Genomic DNA, 26,181 nt, shown 5'->3' with positions numbered 1-26,181 from the left:
TTCCTGGCAAGTCACTGCTATTTCGTGTTTAGAAGGTATTTATTTATTTACCTTCACTGGACATGTGTATTTGTAGTTATGCCTGGACTGATGCTTTATGTTGGATGAGCTGTCTTGCACAGATTTATCAATTGAGCATGATAAAATTTCTTGGCTGCCACACACTTTTAGTAGGAAATATTACACATGTTGATATGAAAAAGGATTTGAAGTTCCTATATTTATAAAGTGAGTGTGAGCCTGCCAAGTTATGAAACTTTATTTGGAAATGAATGTTCTACTTAAGGGTTCTTAAGACAGTAGTATAAACATTAGACATGTAAATACCAAAGATAGGAATGTTGCCAAAGATAGAGATGTAAAATTAGATTCTTAATTCCAAATAAACATGCAGTTTTGACATAACTTCTCTTTGACAATAAGCTGCTGGACATCTGTTGTGTTTCTGTTCCTTGACAGTCCCAGTGGATATCTAAGCATGAATCTTTCTGGAGTTAATAGCAATGCATTGGGGCAAACCATTAAAAAGAGTCACCTTAAAGTCTCTTGCAGACTATAAATATAGGTGCCAGGAGTGATGAAGGGTGATGCAGTCTACCTTCAGGTGCTGTGCAGGCAAGGCAACTAATTTCACTGACTGATAGAAATGGTCATTTTTTGCTATTGGGTTCTAATGGAAAGGTGAGACGAAGGCAGTAGAAACCTTTGTTTATCCCTTTATTTTTGTTTTGGTTTGGGGGGTTTTGTGGGGGTTTTTGTTTTCTTTTCTTTTCCTTTTCCCAGAAAATCTGTACTTACATAATTCCATTGAACATTTCTGGGCCTTTGGTCTGGACATCCAGTTGCTATTTTTGCAGAGTAGAAGCAATGCAGATTAAGGGCTTAATTCCCACACTGGCACCTCTGCAAGCCAAGACTCATTGCTGGTGATTGTACACATCTCAGTGTTAGGCTATCATTCACAAAAGCATCCCCATTTGAGACAGTTGTCCAGGTTTAACTTTAACCATAAGTTTTACTGCCATTGTTCTCAAGGGAAGTGTTATGAAGGAGAAATTAATTAATGTGAGATGGTATTTTTTCCCCAAATTAATATTAATAATTTTGATATTCATCACTCTCACTACCCCCCAACCACTAATTTTAATAATAATCAGTTCCTTGCACTGTCATGGAAACATTTTACAGATAATAACTAGCAAAATACATAAACATTAATTGAACTGGAAGAGAAGATTCCTGCAGTCCTCTGGACTCACTCCAGCACTTCCACATCTCTCTTGTATTATGGTGCCCAAAACTGAGTATGAAACTCGAGCTGTGGCCTCACCAAAGCAGAGTACAAGGAGACAATCACTTCCCTTCTCCTACTGGCCACAGCATCTTTAATACAAGTCAGGATGCCATTTGCCTTCTTGGCTGCCTGGGCACACTGCTGGCTCATATTCAGTTACTAGTTACAACCCCCCCCAGCCTTTCTGCCAGGCAGCTCTCCAGCCACATTGCCCCAAGCCTGTAGGAGATAGTATATATATATATATATATATATATATATATATATATATATGTATATGTCTATATGCACACATTCATGTGCGTGTGATTCTCTGTTCAAGTCTGTCACCCCTGCCTCTCAGCATGGCTAATTAGCTCAAGTTGAGACTGTGTCTGAGGGTTTTGGAGGTTCTGCAGAATCTTCACTGTGTTGTCTAAACCTCTCAAGATTCCCTGGTATACAGGCATTAGCACTGGCAGCCTGACACAAGCCCACACAAAAGATCAATTCTAGCTGTTGATGAAAATCAGGGAAGGAGGGAGATTCTAAACCAAGAAACTCCTTATTTTCCTTATTACTCCTGGGGTAAAATAAGGTGTTTGTGTGAGAAGAAACGGAAAAGAAACAGGAAAGAATGAGTAAGTTCACATAGAAAAAATAGGATTTAGGAAAGAACTGAAATGTGTGTGTGTGTGTGTGTGTGTGTGATGTCTGGAAATCTGCCCCACAGTGAGGAAATTGAGGGAGGTTAAGACATGACTTGATCCCTGTTTCCCCAAGGCTTCTTAATTTAGCAGACAATAGCATAGTCAGAGCCAGTGCCCAGGAAATTAAGCCAAATATTCTGCATAGAAAGAAATCACTTTAAAGCAGGAAAATTTGCTGCTCATTGGGATAAGAATCCTATGCATTTTTGTGGTGTTTAGATAGAGAACTCTTGGGCTGTTTCAAGATCTCTGCTGTTGACATCACAGTGTGAGATTCAAAATGAACTCACTCTCCTTTGTGTGGAATGGTTACCAAAGGAGCTCTGACACACGTCTTGTTCCAGGGGCCTCAGAAACATATTAGCTGTCAGTGTGCCTGGAGTTTATGCTTGGATTTAGGGAGGAGACAGCAATGATATCAGTAAGTATAGCAAACCACAGGAATTTAGTACTGTCAGTTTGGGTGCTTGGACCTCATGGTTTAGATTTAGATTTGCCTCATTTGCAATCTCTCATCGAAATGAAGGCAAAGATCTGTGTTTGCTCTCTGTGGACAGGGAAGGTAGGGATTTATTCAGTATTAAACATTTGAAAGGATACAGCTGCCTTTTAACAGAAGAGAAGAGATAAGAGAAGATATAAAACATGACCTCCTAGCTTGAACTGGCATGAAATGGGAGGGAGAGAAAAAAGAGTTCACCTAATGATGTGGGAGAGGAGCTGCATGAGTCTGTGGGCCCGGTTACATCATTTCATTTGTCTCACACTAGCTACCAGTAATGGGATATGAGAAAAAGGGCAAGAAATCCTAATGGCTCTTAGCTCCCTTTAAAACTATGTCTACTTTCTTAGGGGTACAAAGAGAAGTTGTTTTGTCTCTCATACCTGGTTTATATCAGTGGAATTATATACAGCACTGTAGTGACACTTTGCATTTCAAGACTTCAGTTGTACTTGTGGTCCCTCTTCCCTGCCTGCCTTCCTAGCATCTTCCCATTGTACATTGTGGCAGTTCACCAAGATGGCTGTTTTCATGGATGTAATTAATGTGGGTGATCAACCTATTTCACATACTCTAACTGCCTGTATTTGTAGATAGAAGCGTGTTGTGGCTTATGACAGTATTAAAACTGAATTTCAGAAAGGATCTCGGGGGGAAGGAAAACCACTTTTGCTGATTACAAAGCAAAATTACACTGATGTGGAAATCATTAAAGGGCCTGCTGTGGCTTGGTGGCTAAAGGATATAAAAGATACCTCACAGCAAAACAAATGTAATGTGAGGGCAAAGAAAGCAGATGAACTGGCAATTTTGTGTATGCTTTGGGCTCCTTGGAGGCAGTTGTGAGGCTGCCCTGCACAGCTAACAATAGTCAGTTCCCTAGCAGACGTTTCTATCCTGCGTCTTCAATGTTTCTTTGACTACTTTGTAGACAGATGATGAGAAAGACCTTGGTGCAGCCCTCTGGGTTTTTTTTGCTTCAAATCAAAGCTGTTAATTTCTGAAGCAGAACAACAGTTTCACAACCAAATAAGTCACTCCAGGCACACAGATTCCTATTGAAATTCCAGCTGCTGACTGACCTCACCTAGTTCTCCCTTTTCCTTCAGAAGGCTGAATCACATACTTGTACTTTTACCATTAGGGGGGAACACAGCCTTCCAGAGCAAGCTCCTTAGGTTAGAATCATAGAATGGTTTAGGTTGGAAGGCACCTCAAAAACCATCCAGTTCCAACCCCCCACCATAGGCAGGGACACTTCCCACTAGAACAGGTCACTCAAGTCCTCATCCAATATGGCCTTGAACACTTCCAGGGAGGGAGCATCCACAACCTCCCCAGACCATCTGAAGTTCAATCAGAATTCCTTAGGCTGGTGATATTAATCTAGGATGGGTTTAACGTTTTCACTCCTGTTATGGTTTGAGGCTGGGTGCCTTTAAGAATCATAAAGTTGAGGGCCTCCAGAGGCTACATAGGTCCAGAAGGTGGACCTGTCTGTCTTACTCCTCAAACCAAGACTACTCCAATCAAAGTAGAATTTACCAAAACCCAAAGACATTCTGCATTTTTCTTCTTTCTTCCCTCCACCTCTCCCCCTACCCTTTTTCCCCACACTGGAGACTGAGTCTATCTAGCCAGCACCTTTGTACAAGTTCTAAATAGATTTTTCATGTTTTACTCTCAGATGCATGTACAATAGGTTTGTGGGGCTTGTCAGAGGTATATAGTGGAGTTAAAGGCGTCACTGTGATACAGAAATGAAAAGCTAGCTAGAATCATTTTAGGCAGAAAGGTTGTGCAGTAATTTCTACAATGATATGATAGCCTAATATCAATCTGCTCTTAGATGTTTCTGAGCTTTTAATTATATAAGACTCCATTTAACTCCTTAACCTGCCCTGGACTGGGATCCAAAAGGATTAAAACTGGCTTCAATCATTACGTTTCTCTTTCCCCTCTATCCTCACAATCACTCTCTCAAGGAAAATATTGGTAAGGCTATTTGTAAGTTATCACTTTCTGCATATAAATTTCCAGTTGAATCTGTTCAGCTCTGCTGACCTCCATACCTCCCCAGACCATCTGAAGGGAAATTCCTGTGTCCTACTGCAAGAAATATGTGCCAAAGATGGTGCAACACAAAGATTTCAACCATACTGGGTGTGATTTTGTGCATAGTTTGCAGTCAGAACTTTTGCTTGCTGTAAATTCAAAGCATGTGTGACCCTCGTAGGCTGAGGTTCTATGAAATGCCAAGCAGAGCCTGAAATAGTAAAACCTACAGCAGTGTACCAGCTAAAGCCTACACACAAAGTTCAGTAAGTAAATTCTTTCAGGAAGAGTGTTGCTTGGCCTAGTAAGTAACAGCTTAATATCTCTGAGAGGGTCTGAGCCAGCATCTGCTTTTACAGCAGCATGAATCAGGAATAACTGTATTAAGGACAATACATGGAATAATAGAATCATGCTTCATCTTATTTAGGTTAAAATGGATTTAGGTGCCTTCAAGCTATTGGTGTAGATATGTTTGCTGGTCACATTCTGAAAAAAGGAAAGTTTTGTTCTTCATACAGTTGGATAAGTGGAATGAGAGTCCTTGTACCAGTAATGAAAATGTACAGAAAATATTTCCATTAGAGCTGAACTCTACACGGTTATGGAAGTGGAATTTCATAGAATCAGCCAGGTTGGAAGAGACCTCCAAGATCATCCAGTCCAACCTAGCACCCAGCCCTAGCCAGTCAACTAGACCATGGCACTAAGTGCCTCATCCAGGCTTTTCTTCAACACCTCCAGGGACGGTGACTCCACCACCTCCCTGGGCAGCCCATTCCAATGCCAATCACTCTCTCTGTGAAGAACTTCCTCCTAACATCCAGCCTATAACTCCCCCAGCACAGCTTGAGACTGCGTCCCCTTGTTCTATTGCTGGTTGCTTGGGAGAAGAGAACAACACCCACCTGGCTACAGCCTCCCTTCAGGTAGTTGTAGACAGCATTGAGGTCACCCCTGAGCCTTCTCTTCTCCAGGCTAAACAGCCCCAGCTCCCTCAGCCTCTCCTCATAGGGTTTGTGTTCCAGGCCCTTCACCATCTTTGTTGCCCTTCTCTGGACAAGCTCCAGCACCTCAACATCTCTCCTGAATTGAGGGGCTCAGAACTGGACACAGTACTCAAGGTGTGGCCTGACCAGTGCTGAGTACAGGGGAAGAATAACCTCCCTAGACTTGCCCTACCACATCTATATAATCTGCTTGAATCATTTATTTTGAATTTAAGCATTCTGATGCTCTTTGCATGTCTCAGGTAGGGCACATTTGTTTCTCCCATTTGTTCCTAAGTCTTTTGAATTCCAGCTTTGCTTTTTCCAGGCTTTTACTAACTCAAGGACCAGCCAATTTTTCTGCATTCTGCAGGCTTGGCAGCAAAAGAAGAAGAAAACAACAAAACAATTGAATCTTTTGTCCTCTGAGACCCAGATCTCTCCTCTCTTGTTCCAGCACCTCCTGGAAAGCAGCAGAAGTCGTGTGAGTGTATTTCATATGTTACAGTAAGACTTCAGACATTGTGAGCTTGGAGAATGTATCCTCCTTTCCTTTCTAAAGCATGAGAAAGTGGCTGCTGTGTTGGCTATCGAAGAACCACCTCTTTCCTTGTGCTATCCCATACACTTACTACTATGCTGGGAAATTAAATGCTTATGAAAATTAAATGGGTGATGTTATGGTCTGTTCCTTCGTGTCATTCCCGAGCAGAATCTGAACCCATTCTCTAGAATCTGAAGCTACCATTCCCAGTCCTGAGGTGTCACAAGCTACCTCTGTGTGAGGTGTATGGTTTTACAGTTGGCCTACAGAGCTGGTGAGAAATCTCAGCCAGGTGGTTCTGAGGTGGGTAGTTGAGTAATCTTTCATTTCACTCTTGTCTTCCTTTGGTAAGGCCGTTTGGCACACTTTGCTGTAAATACAGCTTTATCTTACTTCCAATCTGTCTGGGCTGCTCTGGTAAACTGTAATTTGGGATGGGGTGGGGGAAAGTTCCTAACTCACCATCTGTAAGGGAATCTTACAGAACCACTACTTCTGGTTCTATGTCCAGTGCAGATTTCTTCAATCTATATGCAACTGGCAACTGCAGGCCATGAGGCAGAAGTCCTTTCTTGACAGACTGTGTCCAGAGCTGCAGCAATACTTCTCCCAGAATAAGCATGTACTGGGGACAGATATGTCCCATGTTTCCTGCTGCTGAGGAAGAGGATCATGAAGCTGGACAGAATGGGATCTATAAAGAACTCAAGCAAGCTGGAATGGAGGAGATGAGACAGTCTAGAGGCTGATAGGACTTGAAAAGGGGAGCACTTTCCTTGAGCAGAGATGCATTAACATTTGATTCTTTTGCTGTGGTGGTATTTATGTTCTTTGTGAAGTTTCACAGTCTCATTAGAAAGTGCTAATATACATAATATACATCTTAGTGCATCAAGAAATAAGAGCAGTAGGTAAGCGGAGAGTGGCCTTACAATGTGGGCCACTTTCTGACTCACAAGCATAACCATTCAACTAATCTGCATGATGTTTAAGTAAGAGACTTAACCTTAGTAAAGCTGTTACCTTAACATATACAGTGATATAAGAGTCTCTGAACTCTATGATGGATGTGCAGAGCTGCTAGCATGTTCTGAGCTTGGCCATGCTTCTGTTCAGACTCTGAACTCTATGGTGGATGTGCAGAGTTGCTAGCATGTTCTGAGCTTGGCCATGCTTCTGTTCAGACTCTGAACTCTGTGGTGGATGTGAAGAGTTGCTAGCATGTTCTGAGCTTGGCCATGCTTCTGTTCAGCCTTTGTTTTTTTCTCTTTTCTGAGTCTGCCTCACTCCTTTAGGAACCTTTCAGCATGTTATGCAAGACTGTGGGCACGACAGTCTTGGAAGATCTTTCTAATAAGGAAAAGTTCCAGCAGAACTCTCTGAACTATCTGGTTTATATTTCCCTTTATTTGTCATCTTTTATGAACAAGTTACGAAATAGACTTCATTCACAAACTGGAAATATTTACAATTGCATTCTGTTTTTTTACAACAAGGCATTGTTGAGGTTCTTTGATTTATGGCGTTCTTAGAGCATTCTGTCTTTCAAAACAAAGACATTGGTGTTGTTTTCAGCACACTGTCCATATACACTCTGAAGGTGAAATGAGAGCCTCTTGGAAGAGTGATTTGTACTCTTTTTGATACGATCTACTGGGAAAACTGAGGCTGAATGCATTCGGGATGCAGGGAGGGGGCTGTGCAGATGTATTGCTGGTACTGTGCCATATGATCTGAAGCCATCATATTACACCAGATGCTGCCAAGTGGGGAGGAGAAAATGATTCCCCTGAGCCATCCTTCCTCTGTCCTCTCCTCTTCTCTTTAGGAATCCTGTGACCAGGCTGAATGTGGTTTAGTTTAATTCTTTTTTTTTCTAGTTTTTGAGACTTCATTAGAAGAAGAGCCTTGAGATGTCTCTTTCAAATATTATCACAGTCTTGAAAAGTTATTCAGACAAAAAAAAAAAAAAACCCAAACCAAAACAAAATCAACCCCCAAAACAACCCAAAGAGAGTAGCCAGGAAGTGAATAAATACTGTACATCCACAAAATGTTTAGGAGAGACGAATCTGGAACATCCTTCTAAAAGAGAAATGCAACTGTGCTGCTCTGCAGTCGTGATTCTTGAGCTGTAAAAGCTAAGGTAGTTCCATCTGCTCAATTTCTTGGAGTCTATTTTTTCCTGAAGAAAATTCTAAGCCCACTTCTTTCCATGGAACTTTAAAAAAATCCTTTTAATATACACTTCCATTATAAATCAGATGTGGGCCTCCATTGCTTAGGTTGTCTGTCATTTCCTGGAACAAGAATAGAAAACACTGATTAATATTGCAAGCATTTTCTGGTATTTGAAGTTCAGCTAGATAAGGTTTTGATAAAAGTTTAACAAACTCTTAATTTCAAACCCTCCAAAAAACTTTATTTAGCTTGATAAGGCTCACTGTAGGGAAAAAAAAAATTCACATTTCTTCCTATGCAAATGAAGTACATTTGAAAGTTGATAGGCTCAGTGATACTGATTGAGTTGGACATTGCTCTCAGACAACATATACAGCATTGATGGCATCTGTGCAGATTTTGTGACACTGTCCTCTGAGAGTGCATCATCTCAAGCTTGTGTGGTAATCTACAAAGGAACGAGATGGTAATTAAGTCTTTGTTTCCAGTCAAACCTTTTTCTGCAATGCTGTGCTACAAACAGATGCTATCTGATGCGATCTGAGATAGACACTTGGGAAATAGTTCTAGATCCAAAGATGATCTAAGGGTTTTGACTGCTTGCCTTGGGGTAGGACTGATTTGGGTTTTCCCTTATTATGCCAGACTAAGATTTTTAGCAATTCAGCAATTGTGGCTGAAGCAGCACATGAGTCATGCCAGAATAAGCTGACCTGACCATGAGTCAGACTCCTAGGGCACCTAAGCCACCATTTGTTTGGAGTTAGATTTTCTAATTCTAAAATTGCAATCCAAACACCACCTACTTAGCAGCTGTCTAAGCCTGGAGATGGCTACATTCATTAAGCAATTCTCCAACCTTCAAGATTGCAAATCCACACAGAGTTTATGCTTGAAATTGCCTTATCCTGAGGAGTCATTTGCCTAATTCATACCACATTGAGGCTCGAGGTGAGGAGAAAGTTCTTCACTGAGAGAGTCATTGGACACTGGAATGGGCTGCCTGGGGAGGTGGTGGAGTCACCGTCCCTGGAGTTGTTCAAGGCAAGGTTGGACGTGGTACTTGGTGCCATGGTCTAGCCTTGAGCTCTGTGGTAAAGGGTTGGACTTGATGATCTGTGAGGTCTCTTCCAACCCTGATGATACTGTGATACAATGAAATGAAGTTGTCTGCTGTTTATGTCTGATGACAGATCCTAGAGAACATCCAACAATGCCAAAAGGGATGGGCACATATAAAAACACAGACTGAGCTAACATTTTAAAAACCCAGGTAGATAAAACAGAGGTGCCACTGCCAGACTAGTTCTAAAATATTTGCATGAGAAACAGAAGATTTTCTCTTCATGGAAAGGTTATATTCACCTCTTCCACCTCCTAGGTACACTTGGGGGAAACGTGGAAGAAGAAGAATTTATCTGTCCTTCTATGAGGAAAGAAAAGCAAGAATCATTGGGCTAAAAAGAAAACAGAGAGAGCCTGACTCTGTAGCATCATAGCTGAGGTTCTTGGTAAAGAGAAGAAAATCCTTCATTTGGTAAAGTGAAGAAAAGTCTTCTTTTCTTCTTGATAAGGAGAAGAAAAATCTTCAATTTTCATCCACAGTATTTGATTTATAAATAGTTCGGGAGGCAGAGACCAGAACTCAGAATTTAAAGTGGCAACACTGATGCCTCCTCTCTTAGGTCCGATCAGCTACGTTTTAAAGTAGATTGTGAGACTTAATTGTTCCCTGCACAGTTCTCAAGAGAAGGGATGTCCTATTCCTCTTTGTAAAGTGCAAATAGGGCCATTAAATTAAGTAGCCTTACCAATTAATACTCCTGAAACTATTTTAAGCTTCGGAGAAAACCAGGTGTGTAAGCTTACTGAATGTTCAGTGTTTCCTGCCACCCAGCTCTCCATTTAGCAAGTGATGGTGTTGGTTGTGTTTGTATGGTGCCGGATGTGTGTGGTGCCTTATTTTCCTCATGTACTGAAGAGGAACAGGAATACTTAACATTGGGCTCTGGATCCTAGTTTGGGGGTTGTCTACTCTGAAACAGGGCACTGCATTTTGCCTGTTTGTAGGTGCCCAAACCTTTTATTTGTATCTACAGTGAAGATAGCAATCAGCTGGGAAAGGGACCCAAACTATCGAAGGCATTTAATATTAACTACCAATTATCAGTCAGCCACGTTGATAGTAATGCTCTGTCAGAAGGCTACTCATGAGTGAGGTTAAGTTTCTTTTTGTCAGATTTGTCACTTGGATCCTCTACAGACATCAGCTATCAGAACATCATCATCATTTCTGAAAGTAGCAAAAAGCATGTACTTCCCCCAATGTTTCTACTTCCAAAATTAAAAGGGTTAATACATTAAAAATAAAATGTTGCTGAATTCAAGACATGAAGGAGCACACAGATCAGAAGCAGAGCGAGTCAATGGTGGCAACATCCAAATAGGAGCATTTGGATGTCTGTTACTGGGGTGAATATTTCAAATACTCAACTTACTTCCAGATTGCAGCATTCACCGCATAGAGTTATGTCACTACTTGGAAGCGCCATTCCTGACTCAGAGTGACATCACAGCATCAGCCAACATGGGTTGGCTGAAACTATGACTTCCTCTTAGAGGTGGCCCTTCCTGAAGTGACATAACACCATGGTAGCTCCCTAGTGTTCAGCGTACCTTGGAGGTAACTCTGGTGTCGGGGGAACCACCGGGCAGCTGGGCAGGTCGGTTATTTCAATACCCCTCAATCTCTGATGTAAATATAACAATTATACAATAAATATAGCACAAACAAATGCACATGCAGTACATGTCTATATTACTGTATAGCAGTATACATATACAAAGTAGTTTTACGTATACAACAAGTTTAAAGCTGTTCTTGAAATCAGGGCCTCCTTTAATGCAAGTTTTGAAGGACTCTTTGTTATTTTTAAGGGGCTTGCCTTGAGCCAGGCTGCCGACAGCAGGCAGTTCGCAGACTTGTTGGTCTAAGAAGTCCCAGGTCAAACCATCTCAGCATGCATACTTGATTCTACCACACACATGCAGGGAGACCTCTATCAGCGGGGTGCATCCCACAGTTGCTGAGCATGTGCGGTACACATTAATCATAGCACTTCACCCAGGATACATGGGCACTTGACAATCCTCATTGCTAAGTGTCTGAAAGCTCAGTAGATCAACAGGCTAGGAACTGCTGCTATACATGGTCACCTTCAGCCCAAATTGATAGAATTGGCAGTTGTCTCTATTTTGAAAATTTTGTCTTCCTGGGCTATTTATTTTTTTCTCCTCCTCTCTCTTTTTCTCTTAAATGGGCCTCATCTTTGTCCTTGATAAGGCAAGAGCATCTCTGAAAGGCAACATAGCCTACCATCTGCAAGGCCATGGCCATATTTGCCAATGTAGCTTGCCAGAATTCTGCTTCATTTGAAAATGAGAGGGGAAATGGTATCTCTTCTCTTGATTTTATCACTCTGCTTTCTGTTTCTACTGTAACCTGTACCATTTAACTCTTTAAACCACGTTTCAAACATCTCCAGAGCTATATGTTTCTACTCAGAATCTTATCTCACTTAAGAAACCAGAGAATAGCACCAAATAATTTTTAGTTAATGAACAGTTAAGTGCTATACCATATTTTGTCAGAGAATCTGAAAGCATTCTACAAGTCTAAGTCAATGAATCCTCACTCTGTTCTTCAGACGTCACAGTCGGTATGACACAGACTGCTGAACTTCACCGTAAGGCAAACTTGCACCTGGAGGTTTAGAGAGTCCACTTGACCTTTGTTCCCTTCTCAACTAATTTCTCAAATGAAAGGCCTTGGATATGAAGTCACATGAACACAAGGTGTAACTGAACATGTTAATCCTCAAATGTTAATCAGATCTGTAAATACAAGGAGGATTTCAAGCTTCTATGCGATTCATTCTTTTGGCCCTATGTGATTTACTTGGGGGAGCTTAAGTTTCAGCACTTAAATATAGACCTAGCAGATCTTGGTAGACCTATAGATCTTGGTAAGCTTCCTTCTAACAAAGAAAGGTAGTAAATGCTCAGTGCTGTAGCACATCAGATCAGTTTCATTTAGGTACCTAAACACACCCTTACATCCTTAGGTTTAATCATCCAGGTTTGTGAACTGTGGCTTTGGTGTTTAAATAGCCTACTTTATAAGCTGAATACTTGGGAGAGGAAGAAATTGATTTAGTCCTGGGAGCATGCAATGATGTGGTTATAGAAAGCATTCTGTGCTTTTTCACTGTGCAATACATGATAATCCACATTAATAAGGCTTCCAATTATTTATGAAGTGCTATATTTAGCAGCTAAGCCTTTGAACAGCTATACAATGGAATTATGTCGAAAATGGATGTACTTCGTTGAAATGGATGTACTGCAAATACACAGTACCTAAAAACAGCTCCATAGAATGCAAAATAATAAAGCTTACAGAGAAGGGTGGCATTTCATTTCCCAGAAGCTCTTTCTCATATCAAACTGAAAACTGACTACATCTCTTGCCAGTTGTAAACATTAACACACACGGTAGCATTTTAGGAGCAGCAGAACAAAGAAGGGAGGACACACAACTCACTTTTTCTGCCATTTCATGGGAGTGATGCAATGAATGTTCTCTTTCTGAGAACATTCGCCTTTGTTCATAGCTGGCTAGCCGACAAGTGAGCCATGAAGAAAGGGTGCAACCACCAATTCCAATGCATGCAAGAGACATGGAGGCAAGATGCAAAGAATAGAGAGCAGACGACTTCTTTGTCAGAGCACGAAGAAATTGAAAATTTAAGATCCCTCCGATTAGTCCACAGATGCAACAGGCAGAGAAAAGTATCATCTGTCAGGAGAGACAAGAGAGGTTATGTCACAGTAACAAGAGAGGTTATGTCATAGTAACATCTTCAAGAGACAGATTCATTCACATAAAAAATGGAGCTAACTATACCTCAAAGGTTTAGTAGCATCACGGACTGAAAAGTACTGCACAGACATTGCTTTTATCTCCCTCGGCTCCCAAAGAGCTCTGAGGGAATCCACTGCCTTCTGGTGTACAAGAGTTGAGATTGATGTTGCGTGTAAGATAAAGCTGAGTTTAACACGACCGGCGTGAGGCGATCATGTTAAAAAGCAAGTCAACAGAAGGACTACCAGGACACAATTCTTCTGATTTCCAGGGCTTCATTCAAAAAGGTTACATTGCAGAGTGTCATCATTTCAGCTGTGCAGTTTTGCATCGCTTCTCAGGCGTGAACGCCTCGTGTTCACAGTGAATCTCTTGCTTTCTGTGCCATCTGACTCTGCCTCCTGTTCAGTTCTAATTTGTTCAGTCAGCAGTTTGGAGGTTTTCTACAGCTTTTGTGGAGACTTTGTTCAGAGTGAACGTGCTGGACAAAGAAGCAAGAGAACCAACAGAGAAATCTGTGCTGCAGCTCTACGGCAGATCGATGTGGTGCCTGTGTTTGCTTGTTTGTTTATTTTTAACTCAGTTAAAATGTTTCACAGAACTTCACAAGGATGTGAAACAGGCTGCAATTAATGAGACGTGTAAAGATCTCCTGTCACTTTAAGCACACAGGTGCCACCTCGGTCCCTGAACTACAAATTACTTAAGGGCAAAAGACATTATTATGGAGACACTGCTAAACTACTGTCTTGTTCACTCCCCTTGATACTATTTGACTGTCAGATGTTGATCTAGACAGGCCTTTGATGTTTACTCCATGAGGCTTTCTATATGTACTTAAACCTTTGTGGTAGAAACCATCTATGGAGACCACTTCTTTACACAGCTGGGATGAGAATCTTGTCAGAAACTTTGGATTCAGGCTCTATGCTGCAGTCCACTGGGAAGGGATTGCTCCATGAGACCACCAGAGCAGATAGCCCTTAGAAACTGGTTATGGTCCACATGCTTCAGGAAATGAGATTGCCATTGTAACAGGCTTCAGAATAACTCATCAATATTGAGAGATAATCTGATGGAGAGTTTATCTTCCCTTCACATTTATATTGGCTTAACTTGACTCCCATCTGTACACAGCAGAATAATCAGACTGATAGAAAACTAAGCCAGATATTGCTTACAATACTGCCATGTCTATAACATGATATTGCTTACAATATTATCATGTCCTTAATATGAAGTTCTGCTGTGACTTGTGAAGTACTACACCATTTTGCTGCAGTCAGAAAAATGATTCTCAGAGGAGACAGAAAACATCCACCATCACTTAAGAACTGCATTATACATGATTCTGATTGCAAAATTAACTTATTTAAACAGCAAACAGCTATGATATCCAGAATCAAACTTGGGCAGCAGCCTCAATGAGGTGGAGCTTGATGCTGGGTTTTGAACAAGAGAAGATACAAAACAGTGACATTATCAGAGAAATTCTTATTGACTTGGCTTAAATTTGTATCAGGAGGTTTTCCATTCAAATTTATCCAGACAGGAATAAACAGTGATGTGTAGCTTAAACAGACATGAGCTAAACAAGTCATCTCAGAAACTGCCTTTTTGGCTCGATTAACCCAAAGTGCTTATTGCTTTTTTGGAATGCTGACTTCCAGTTTTCATCAGAAAGCCTTGGACAGAGCAAGCCCCCAGTAAGGAGCTGGAGTTAGATAAGTATGCCTTTCAAATACTCAGGTGTTATATATGCAGTGGAAAAACTTACAACGAGTCCAGATTTTTTTTTGGCACACAGTATTCCACATATGCCACAAAGTAGAAACTGCAAGGAAGAAAACAACAAAAACAAAACAAAACAACAAAAAAAAAAACAACAAAGAAAAGGCAATTATTTCATCATTAAATGTCTCAAGTGTAAATCCTGCTCTGTGGCTGTAGTAGTGACCACACCAGCAGGTTACAGTTGTCAGCATTTTTATCACAACTCTTCTGTTTCAGGAAGTTGTAACCCAACCATAAGCACACTTATCCAAGAAGAAGAAATGGGAATGAGAAGTCAGACTGAGGGTGATTACTCAGAAGAAACAAACAAACAAACCAAAACTTTTAAGCTGCTTGGGTAGGCAAAACATGAAAAATCCCAAGCTGCTATTGCAAGCAAAAGATGCCTTTTGACTCTCTTTCTCAGAAAAGGCAACAGTCAGAGATCCAGTTGTCCACTTAATGCCCTGTTTCTGCCATCTGAATCACTGGGGGATCACATGTGGATTTTTGTCCCCAGGGTGGTGGAACTCTGGGCAAGAATGCCATTCAGTCACCTCCATGGGTGCTGGTTGTGCTAGTTTTGGCATAGCTGGGATATTTTGGTGAGAAGAATTAGATTATAGGCTGTGGAAATGAATCAGTGGTGATGTCTGTTTCACTCATAGGCTTGCTGAGATGTATGAAAAAAAAGAACACAAATATAGATAACAGAGCTGCTCTCTGGCTTTGGCTGCCTTCCTTCTCTCTTTCACCTGCTGTCTGTGTAACTAATCCCTCTGCTTCCTAATCCTCTAGCCAATTCTTCAAACTCACCATGAATGTAAGGCAAAGTCTGGGATAAGGTAGAGGGATGGAAAAGAGACAGAAGGGTGGTTGGGAGCCCCTCCTGGGGACTCTGGTTTCTGGGAGGGCTGTTGTGTTTCTGTATTACTTTATTAACTTGCATATTTCTATCTATAGTTGTATATATATTGTAAATGTCTCCTTGTATATTGTGCTAAGCTGTAAATATAAAGCTTTATTCTTTAATTTCCAGCTCGGCTGAGTCTAGTCTGGGTGATTTTCTTAAGCATAGGGGGGTGGGTAAAGTGTATCTGTTTGTGTGGCTGCAGTGAGCATGCAGGAACACCTATTTCAGATATCCTCCTTGGCACACAGATATCTGTACTTTTTTTCATGTAGCTCCCTTTCACAAACCAATCTGTTAATTGTTGCATCAAGCATTGGACCAAAAACCTAATTAACAAAACCAGAAACTGATATGTGTATATGTTAATGCTTTTGAGTGACCTGCATCAAAGACCAGTAATGTCCTCTGATGGCTCTTTTTCCTCCCACAGAAAAGTTTAATAAGGGAAACAGCAAACACTCCCTGAGGGAGCAGTCATGATAGGAAATACAGGGGTTGTGTGAAGGCAATAATGCCTTCTCCATATGTTTGTAATGCTCTCAAAAGATTTTTTTCAACACCTCCTAAACTTATTTTCAGTAAAGCTAAGCCTATACCTCTATTAGGAAGTGATTTTAGAGTTTCAAAACTGGTTTTTTTCACATTCTTTTTGCACTGAGATGGTATCCCCAGCAAGCTGTGCTCAACTTGGATTTAGGATTAAGTCTCAGAACAGACCTGGCTGTTACATGGAAAAATGAAAAGGAGACAACATTTGAAAGCAATTTCCATACATCTGTCAGGGTCCCTGCAATATATCGCATCACATTTCATTTCCCTTCAAAAACTTTGCAACTTCTGTATATTAGTTGAGGAGGTGCTTTAAACACATAGCTTATCTTCCTCCAACTAAATTACTTCATGCATGTAACTAAGCAGAAGGTGAGATGTGTTTTTACACTGAGTTAGGCCCATTAAATCATGGAATCAAAGAATGGTTTAGGTTGGAAGGGACCTTAAAGATCATCTCGTTCTAACCCCTTGTCATGGGCAGAGACATTTTCCACTCGATCAGTTTGCTGAAAGCCTCATCCAACCTAACCTTGAACACTTCCAGGGCATCCACACAGCCTGTTCCAATGTCTTACCAACCTTGCAGTAAAGAATTTCTTCCTTCTATCCAGTCTAGATCTACCCCCAGATTTCAATCTGAAATCATTGTCCCTCATCCAATCACTGCGCTCCCTGGTGAAGTCTTCTCCTGCCTTTCCTGTAGGCCCACTTTAAGTACTGGAAGGCTGCTATGAGGTGTTCCCAAAGCCTTCTCTGCTCCATGCTGAACAATGCCAGCTCTCTCAGCTTGACTTCACAGAGTGGGTTACTCCATCTTTCTGATCATCTCTGTGACCCTCTGGACCTACTTGAGTAGGTCCATGTCTCAATTCCCCACAATGAATATGATTACATTTTGTATGTTAATTACTTCTGTGCTAAGCAAAGGACGAGGACTTAATACCAATCTGATTATGGAGAGAGTTATGCCTTGTAGGCCATGAGACCAAATGGCTGAGGACATACTGCTGCCAGTTGCTACTAGAACTCACCCATTGGAATAACAAGAAAACTGATGGGTAAGGCTCCCTCTGCCCCTTTCTCAGAGGCAAAGGAGATTCCAGATCATAACTATTACACCTGCAAGATTTCACTTAGGCTTTCTGTGAAGTTTTGAAGCATCATTCCCAGTCCTGTCATTGCAGATTGTCTTCTAGTCCTTCAGATGCCTCAGATTTTCACATGCAGAGTTTTGCATTTCTCAATATGGATGCAGAAACCTCAGGGGGAAAAATATTGAAGACATCACTGTAATTAAATTATATTCAGTTGGAATTGATAAATTTGATTAATAATTTCTCTCTGTAGTGATTGAGTAGAATTGAAAGGAAAATGTTATATAAAGGGAAATGTATGAGTTCTGGGAACCTTACAGAAGGTATCTGTAAGGCACTGTCAAAAGTAGTTTCCAGTTTTACCAAGTGTATGTTAACTAGTTTTAAAATGTGGAGATTTGATGATTTACATTCACAGCTGAGAGAATAGGTAAGTTTGTTTGTTTGTTTCTCAATACTGTACATTTGGAGTGTAATAGAAATATATCACTGAAGATGAGATTGTTACAAAGAATGATCAGTCATTGAAGTGTTCACACCCATGGGGAAAATAAGGGTAAAACACTTAATCAGTTAAGTTAATAAGCTCTTAATAATGCCCTGGGAGAGAAGGACTTTCAACTGGGACTTGTTTCACTATTGGACTTTAATTTTAATTATTGTCAATCAGAAAAACCACAAAAGGCTAAAAGAACCAAAATCTAACATAAAAAACCTACACAGGATATTATTTGCATCCAATTCCCATTGCTCCTGGGATTACTTTTGGTTGCAAACGTATTCGTGCCTCTTGTGATTCAGGGTGTTTTTTTGTCGAGACTAGCAGAGGTGGCAGGGATTGATTGAGTGAATCAACCCATAATAGACAGGGGCAGAACCACATTTTAGTGATAAAAAAAAATCCAAAGAAAGATGGTATGAAGCACAAAAGGTACTTTCAGAGTCAGTGGGCTGTGGTTGCCTCGGTCCCCTTTTCAGTGAAGGTTTGCCAGGAACCTATCAGAGTCACAGTTCATAGAATCATAGAATCAACCAGGTTGGAAGAGACTTGTGTGGCTGCAAGGTGATGTCCATTTGTGGAGTCTTTGCTGCTCACACTGCAGCTATGCCTGCTTATATTCAATATGCATGTTTCAAAATCTCTTTTCTGGTCTGTTGAACTTTGGAACAAAGAACCAAAGACCTCCCAGAAAATGGAATGCTTATTTTGAACAAACCATGGTATTAAGTGTGTGCTTGAAATGAACCTGAGAACCAAACATCCCAGAGATTTTGGTATGGAGGCTGAAACATCAATTTAGATTCAAATTCTGTGGTTTGGATCCATCCCTATTTCATATTTCCTTGGCCTCTCACTTTCTCCTTGAAGAAGGTGACTTTCTTACTGGCAGTCTGTAAAAATGATTCCATTTTAATTATATCTGCAGAGAGCCAAAGATGTGTTTGTTTCCAGCATGCAAAAGAAAAAAAGAAATCATTTTATTTTCTGCACTGAAACTAAGAAGAAATAAATAGGACCCTTCCTTTCTTCTATTTTGAGGAGGCAAAAGCAATGTTGAGTGGAATTCTCTTGAGAAAATGAAAAACATGTAAAATATTTCTGGAGAGAGGCTGAAGAAAATAGTAGGGGAAATCTGCTGAATATAAGAAGTGCTTGATCCCTAGTTACTGGTCATGACAAAGAAGCATCCCACATTACATACTCTGTGGAAAGCCCTCCAGCATTCTGGGACATCCATCAGTATCTGATGAAGTGGTGGAAGGGAAATGATGCCAAATTTGAATGCACAGAGTTAAAATGCAAGCATATCATACCTATTCAAGTAATCCTCCATTTGAAAGAAGAAACCATCACAACAGAATCAACAGCTTCACTTCTGTACTCTCTTGTCAGGTGGTAAACCAGAAAATCTATGTTTCACCCTAAAACTATATAAACATGAGAATAGTCAGGAATTTGAAATGAATAATGTCTAGAAAGGACCATTTTGTTTAATAATTTCATTGCTTCATCTCCATCCAAATGAGAAAATAGCTGAAATCTCTAATGGGTGAACCAAGCAGAGCAGATGTCTCTGATTTTAACTCTTCTTCAAAGTTCTTTCGGGAAAAGGATTAAATTTACTTAATGCAGGCATAAATCCATGCATGAAAACAAAGGCATTAAGCTAAAGAAAAATTATAACGGTCAAAAAGAGTGAGTCCAGGTAGTGGCGTTGCCCATTACTTCTGCAGAGAAACAGAATCATCTTTCCAAAGTAGGATGGAAACGTTTAGTGATGTTGTTGTCCCATTTGAGGGGTTGTGGAGACAGGAGTGTGTAGCTGGCTGCAGGTCATCCAGACCCAGAGCCAGGTGCAATGGCATTGCAACTCCACATCCCATCCAATCTGTCGTACTGAGAGGGGGGGCTTTGCTATTTAAAGTGAGACATGGTTTGTCTGAGCTAATACCTTGACCTGGCAGTGTGCTGTTTAGTCAGGTGGTGCAAGCAGATTAAATTCCACCCTAGCTTTTGTGAATGGTGTTTCCATTTATCTGGTTCTAAATCTGCAGAGATGTTTTAAGAATGGGGAAAAGTTTTTAGAAACACTCAAATTTAGAAGTGGGTCTATGAATCTGCAAGTCTGCCTTGCCACCAGAGATTCAAAATAGCTTCTGGCCATTTGGAAAAAAAAAACCCAGAACACTCAAATTCTCAGGACTTTAAATAATAACAACACTTATTTACTTGTTTAGGGCCTGTTAGATAATACATTTTAAATAGTAATACTTTTTCTTGGCTCTTCTGTTGGCTTTTTGTTGATTGCTTTTATAGAAAAAGGAAAAGAAGAAAAAGAGAAAGGAAAAGAAAAAGGGAAAGGAAAAGAAAAAGGGAAAGGAAAAGGAAAAGAGAAAGAGAGAGAGAAAGAGAAAGAATATTCCCTGCAGGTAAATGAAAATCTTCTCTTCAGAAAAAATGTTTAATCACATACTTAAGCCAGTCTGTATTCAACAGATCCTCCTAAATACAACCCAGGAATGACAAGTCTCCTTGGATAGATCATCTTTCAAGAAAAGCCTGGCTGAGGCACTTAGTGCCATTGTCTAGTTGATTGGACAGGGCTGGGTGCTAGGTTGGACTGGATGATCTTAGATGTCTCTTCCAACCTGGTTGATTCTATGATTCTGATTCCAAATTGGTTTCTGTTTCTGGAGTGTTTGAACAAAGACCTATACTGGTAGAGTACTAAAGTCCTACTGAAAGACTTCCCAGCTGGAGTGAATTTTCCTGGATCCATGCAAGGCAGGAAGCTCCCACGCTTGGTACATTCTCCCTCACCTATAGGTAACAGAACTTTCTCCATCTTTCACTGAGCTCACCAACGGTGCTGCAATTCATTTCATCAGAAAGAGGAGCCAGCCAGAAATATGGGCAGGTTGATGGAAGCACGTTAAAATAAAATAGGCTCACATCTGCATGTTGCCTACATGCTAAACAGCAGTGTGATTTTTCTTTTTTCACTGTTCTTTTGAAAAAGGAAATAAATAAGATTTTACTACCACTTCCAAAAGAAACTTGGCAGGAGCAGAAACTAGATGCAAAATTTAATGTTTTAAAGTTTTAGGCCACCAGCGTTGATTTAGCTGTCTGAAATCTTGCTTTGGGAGAGCTCCATACTGTCTGAGCCTTTTGCTTTTCCTTCAAGCCTTGGGTGAAAATAAGCCACAGAAATAAAATAATGCCAAATTGAAGGAAATTTCTGTAGTTGAAGTATAAATGTAGATTTTTTTTCAAGGGCAGGCACAGTTCCACTGTGCTAAAATCACAAATCATGAAAACAACCCTACAGACAGACTGACCAACATCCAGAAAGTGCTTATCTCTGAAATACATTTAGATATTTGTCTTTATAAGGAAGCAAATATTACTCTGGAGGGGCATAGCCATCAGTGCATATTAAGATAAATGGTATATGTGACTACTGATGTGGATTTTGTCTCTCATTCTCTTTCTCTTTCTGTGAAGAGATCTCATTTATAGCAAGAATTTATTCACCCCTTCAGAATACATGAGATTTAGAGCCATCTATATATGTCTATGAATACATACCCACTACTCATAGTGACAGTGATGCAACCATTGTGTTCTAAACTTAAGTGGGAGAGTATGTGACCATTTGAAAAGTACCTGTGAGTGCTTTGGGAATTATCTTCTGATTTTCTTTTCTTTTTATTTCTATGATTTTAACCTTTGCTCTGGATGCTGTCATTCATGAATGTGAATTGGAATGGTGATTCCAGAAAGATACCTTAATTTATAGGGGGCAGGGGGAAGACATTTGAGAGACACTGAGTACAGCCCATGGGGTAGATAAGTAGATAATACCAATACAATCCTAACAAACAGAAAGAAAATCCAGAAAGCAGCATCGTGCTCACCTTAGATTGTATGGGACTGGTATTTGTTCAGAGGGGTTGTTTCTTTTGTTTGATTCTTTTTCCTTGATATTTTATTTTGGATTTTGACTTTTATGGTTTTTGTTTGTTTGTTTGTTGTAGTTATTTAGCAGCTGTGGTCTATTTAAGGAAGAATAGGTTGGATATGATGTAAAATAAATTGGATCACTGTCTCTGCGTGCTCCAGATAACTTGAGAAGTCAGCCACACCTTCAGCTGTTTCCTTTTGGCTACTTTTTAAACAACTCTTATTACCTCAATCCAGTTACTCCAACAAGAACAACAAATCTAGAAACTGCTTTCCCATTTCCATGCATTTTTGATGTAGACAATGTCTGGGCTTTCCATTTCCTCATTCTTGTCTATTCCACTTTCCCTGGCTTGCTTATACATAATGCAGAGGATGCAATGATCAGAGCACTTCAGCTCATGCTTGACTTGTATCTCTAATCCTATCGGTGGGATTCACATGCTTTTAGTTAGGTACATAAGTAAACTACCTGGCTGAATGGAGGCAGTGAACAATAAGAACATCAACCTTCTTTTGAGAAGAAATCTAATGTGCATCCAATGCAAAGCTTCAATGGAGGCAAGCACAGGAGGTAGAATGTGCATGATTTTAAGATGCCCAAAATTTAGGAATTCAGGTTAAGGTTTCCATGATGATTCTATCTTCATCTATTTCCTTATGAACTTGGGCCTCTGCTGAGTTCCACCCACATAAAAGGATAGAGCAGGGGCAAAAGTTTTCAGTGTATTTCTAGGTACATTGCATCGAGAGCTGTGACACTGTTAAACTTAACTCCAGCATTCTGCATACTAACATATCAAAGCATTAGTAGTACTTTAATGCCCATTTCTTTTTCTTGATGTTCATTTCTGAATGGAAAAGAGTATGAACTGAAAAAAATAACATAATTTATTAAAAGAATTCCTTAATAAAAGCAATGTGTGCTCATGGAAAGATCCAGTGAGCAGAAAGGTGGCTTTTAGGCCATTTCTGTAGCAGGACAATTCCAGGGGCTATGCAAACAAATCTTTCTCCAGTTGTCTTAATTCAGACCTAGTTCCTCACAGCCCTAAGCATTGCCATTGGAATGGGCTGCCCAGGGAGTTGGTGCAGTCACCATCCCTGGAGGTGTTCAAGAAAAGACTGGATGGGGCACTTAGTGCCATGGTATGGTTCACTGGCTAGGGCTGGGCACTAGCTTGGACTGGATAATCTTGGAGGTCTCTTCCAGCTTCGTTGATTCTATGATTCTATGATTCTGTGAACCCTGCAGTATGGCAGATCTCTGTCCCCTTTCTTGTTTTGTCTCACCTGCTAGTCCTCTAGTCAGAGCAACTCAACCTAACAGAGGGTTGGAGTTGCTGAAGTGGTACAAAGAGTACCCTAGTGGTGACAATTTAGAACAAAGGTTTGTGATTCGAGGCAAAGTAAGCTTCTATAACCATGTCATTCCACTCTGACTATCACTGTTAGATCTCATGTCCTTTACTACAGGAAGCATAAACTGCTTGCTTCCACTTTACAGTTTCATTGTGGCTTCTCTTTGCCTACCCAGCCTGCAAGTGTTTGCTCAGTTCCTAGCAGCTGATGCCTGTTACTACTGGCTCTGGTGGTGGTCATCCTTCACTCGTTATGTTTCCAACAAGTCCTTTTGGGTTCTCTTCCATGTCACTGCACTCACATATGGGGAGAATTTTCTATAAGCATCTATAAAATCATGCAATTGCCCTTTGTCTTGCTCTTCTCTAAAACTCTGCCTATGAACAGCTTGAAATCAGCCAGACTGATGGTTTCTTAATGCAACCACCTGTTATATCAGTTTTGCTTTGCTATTTCTGTATACTCCTTTACATCCTTCCAATTCTACATTTGACTTGCTTTAGAACCAACATCCAATGTAATGTAATCTTAATATAGAGCTAGTACAAGCTCTAGGGTAACAGAACCCATAAAAATGAATGAGGCAGTTGTGCAGGAAATCTGCATAGTCATGAAATGGTATCAACTATGACAATGCTGTCACATAATGCAATCACTGCATAGATCTCTTGGACTGGTCAAAACTCTTTGACTTGACTGAAACCCAGCATATCACCCTCTGCTATGGAGCCTTCAGATAGACACGTTTGTGAGCGATCTTTTTTCTTCACCATCACTGATGAGAAACCTCCCTCTTTGAACTGATTTTGATAAGACAGTTGGCCACTGTCTTATCTTATTTGGTCTTCATTCTCCTTTCTCACCTGCCCATTTTGCAGCACAGAATTATGTGTCTGTTTATATGCTGCCAAAAATATTTGTGACTGTTGTCAATAATTAATAATTATCGACAGTGAGGATATTACATGGAGCACTTTGTCAGAATGAATCTATAAATTACAGGAGGTTACACTGATGAATAACCAAGAGTGCTTTGCATTTATCATCTTATCTCAAGCAAAGCAAACAATCCTTTCAGAAATGCTGCTGTACAATCGCAGCTGGCCAAAACCAGCTTTGGAGTTCAAAAATGCCCACTCATGTTTAGGCTGAATATTTAATAGTTCCTACTCATTGTATTGTAAATGTAAATAATCTTTTGGAGGAATTTTTTCCCCTAGAAACATGGATATCTCAAACTGGGAGAAAAAAAGAGAGAAGTGAGAAATGCTCTGTGATGTGAACGCACTGCTTCCATTAACCCTTTATTGGTGGTTGGCTTCCCCCCCCCTCCCCTCGTTTTACAAGAATCTCCTGGTTCCCAGATCAGGAGAACATATCTTTCCTTTTCCTTACCAATTTTTTTGGTCTCTTTTTCCTCCAAGAGCTCAGAACTCAGCTGAAATACCCTTGACATTATTTTAAAATCCGTTTTAACAGTCTTGTCACCAAGGACAGGACTGTTTCTTTTAAAAAGCAAAAACTCATGGCTAATTTAAGGGTTGTAAGCTATGGCCCATGTTCCACTTGAGGCATCGGGGCTTCCCCAGGTGTGAGAGTGGGTTCACAGAAAGTTCAATTATTCTCGGCAAAATTGAAAAATGAAAAGAAGCCAGAAAGAAGAGCTCTCCCTCTGCCCTCCCGCTGCACACCTCTCTCCCCACCATGCCTCCCCCATCACCGCACGAGTATGCAGACTCTTCCCCATGCACATCGGAGATGGACCCGGCGAGGCTCTCGGCGCAGCATGCACACGCGGAAGGGAAGGGAAGGGAAGGGAAGAGAAGGGAAGGGAAGGGAAGGGAGAGGAGGGGAGGGGGATGCCTTCGCACGGTCTGATCATCACCATAAAGAGTTAAAGAGAGAGTGAAATGGCTAACGTACACACACCCCGCTCCATACCGGAGAAGAGTCTCCCAGCTGAGGTTTATGCTCTGTGAGGACCAGGCTGAAACTGACCGCCCCCACGGCCACGCTGGACACCCCTAACCCTATCTCCAGCACGGAGAGCACTAGGAGGCTCCCGATGATCTGGCTGCTGGTGCACATCCTCCCTCGGTCATCCTTCCTTCCCGATCAGCCGGGAAAACCGCACATCCTCCTTCTCCTCCGGCGCTCCCGCCGCCCCAAGTCGCCCCCAAACTTTTCTTCCTTCGCCGGCAGTCGGGGCGGAGCGGCTCATCCGCGGCCGCCGGGCGCTGCCGAGGGGCGCTGCCGAGGGACGGCCCCGCTGCCCGCGGGCCCCGCGGAGCTTCGCACCGCACCGGCAGCGAGCACGGCCCCGGCGCCGCGGAGCTCTCCAAGGTGCCGGTCCGGCGGCGGGGCCAGGCGGCGCGGGCAGCGCGGCGGCCGGTGTGTGCAGCACCGCGCTGCTCAGGGGCTGCGCCTCCGCCGAGAGAGCCGACCGTGTCTGATCGCCTCCTGCGCTCTCATTGAAATGACCTCACTGCCTTTTGTTTTATTATTTATTTCCCCCCCTCGTAGTTCTTTCCCCCGACTCTGCCTGGGGTGGGGGTGGGGGGAGAGGCCAGCCCACCCCGGCTATATTTATGTATGAATCTAGACCCAATGCACAGGCGAGGCGCTACGGCAGCCCCGCCCCGGAGCCACAAGGCAGCGGCACCGTCCTCCGGTCCTCCTTCCTTCCCGCTGCCCCGAGTGGCGCACCTCCTCCGTCCCGCGCCCGAGTGCGCCGGCGGTGGGATGCAAGGAGCCCTGGCAGCGCCAGGTGCTGGCTGCCGCCGTGCAGCACTGCCGTGACAGGTCAGCCCCTCGATGGGGTCTGCGCTGGCCTCCCTCCAA

The 26,181-nt window shown here is 41.6% G+C and overlaps 1 protein-coding gene across 7 annotated transcripts; it reads right to left on the bottom strand.

Moving 5' to 3' along the window:
* Positions 1 to 7,460: 7,460 nt before the first annotated feature.
* On the bottom strand, positions 7,461 to 25,972 carry TMEM196 (transmembrane protein 196). 7 transcript variants are annotated; one of them, XM_064167009.1, is made up of 6 exons: positions 25,282 to 25,371; positions 19,326 to 19,439; positions 14,956 to 15,012; positions 12,858 to 13,112; positions 10,931 to 11,004; positions 7,461 to 8,373 (listed from the first exon to the last, which is right to left on the bottom strand). In XM_064167009.1, the coding sequence occupies exons 4-6, from the start codon at positions 13,110 to 13,112 to the stop codon at positions 8,367 to 8,369; spliced, it is 336 nt and encodes a 111-aa protein (XP_064023079.1). In that variant the 5' UTR covers positions 14,956 to 15,012; positions 19,326 to 19,439; positions 25,282 to 25,371; the 3' UTR covers positions 7,461 to 8,366. The 7 variants fall into 7 exon arrangements, with proteins under 7 accessions (XP_064023079.1, XP_064023073.1, XP_064023074.1 ...); XM_064167003.1 differs by lacking the exon at positions 19,326 to 19,439 and having other exon boundaries at positions 25,264 to 25,972; XM_064167004.1 differs by lacking the exon at positions 19,326 to 19,439 and having other exon boundaries at positions 25,270 to 25,972.
* Between the last annotated feature and the right edge of the window lie 209 nt (positions 25,973 to 26,181).

The sequence above is a fragment of the Pogoniulus pusillus genome, chromosome 28, assembly GCF_015220805.1.
Source record: "Pogoniulus pusillus isolate bPogPus1 chromosome 28, bPogPus1.pri, whole genome shotgun sequence".
Lineage (NCBI taxonomy): Eukaryota > Metazoa > Chordata > Aves > Piciformes > Lybiidae > Pogoniulus > Pogoniulus pusillus.
The sequence above is the reverse complement of the archived record's forward strand: the minus strand, read 5'-3'. Positions and strand labels throughout refer to the sequence as shown.

Excerpts from the sequence above, each read along its gene's own strand:
- TMEM196 (XM_064167003.1), bottom strand. The coding sequence starts at position 25,428 with ATGTGCACCAGCAGCCAGATCATCGGGAGCCTCCTAGTGCTCTCCGTG. Across the intron at positions 15,013-25,263 it reads CGGTATGGAGCGGGGTGTGT|TTTCTACTTTGTGGCATATG; the intron begins GTACGTTAGCCA and ends TCTTCCTTGCAG. Across the intron at positions 13,113-14,955 it reads AAAAAAAATCTGGACTCGTT|ATGATACTTTTCTCTGCCTG; the intron begins GTAAGTTTTTCC and ends CTCTCCTGACAG.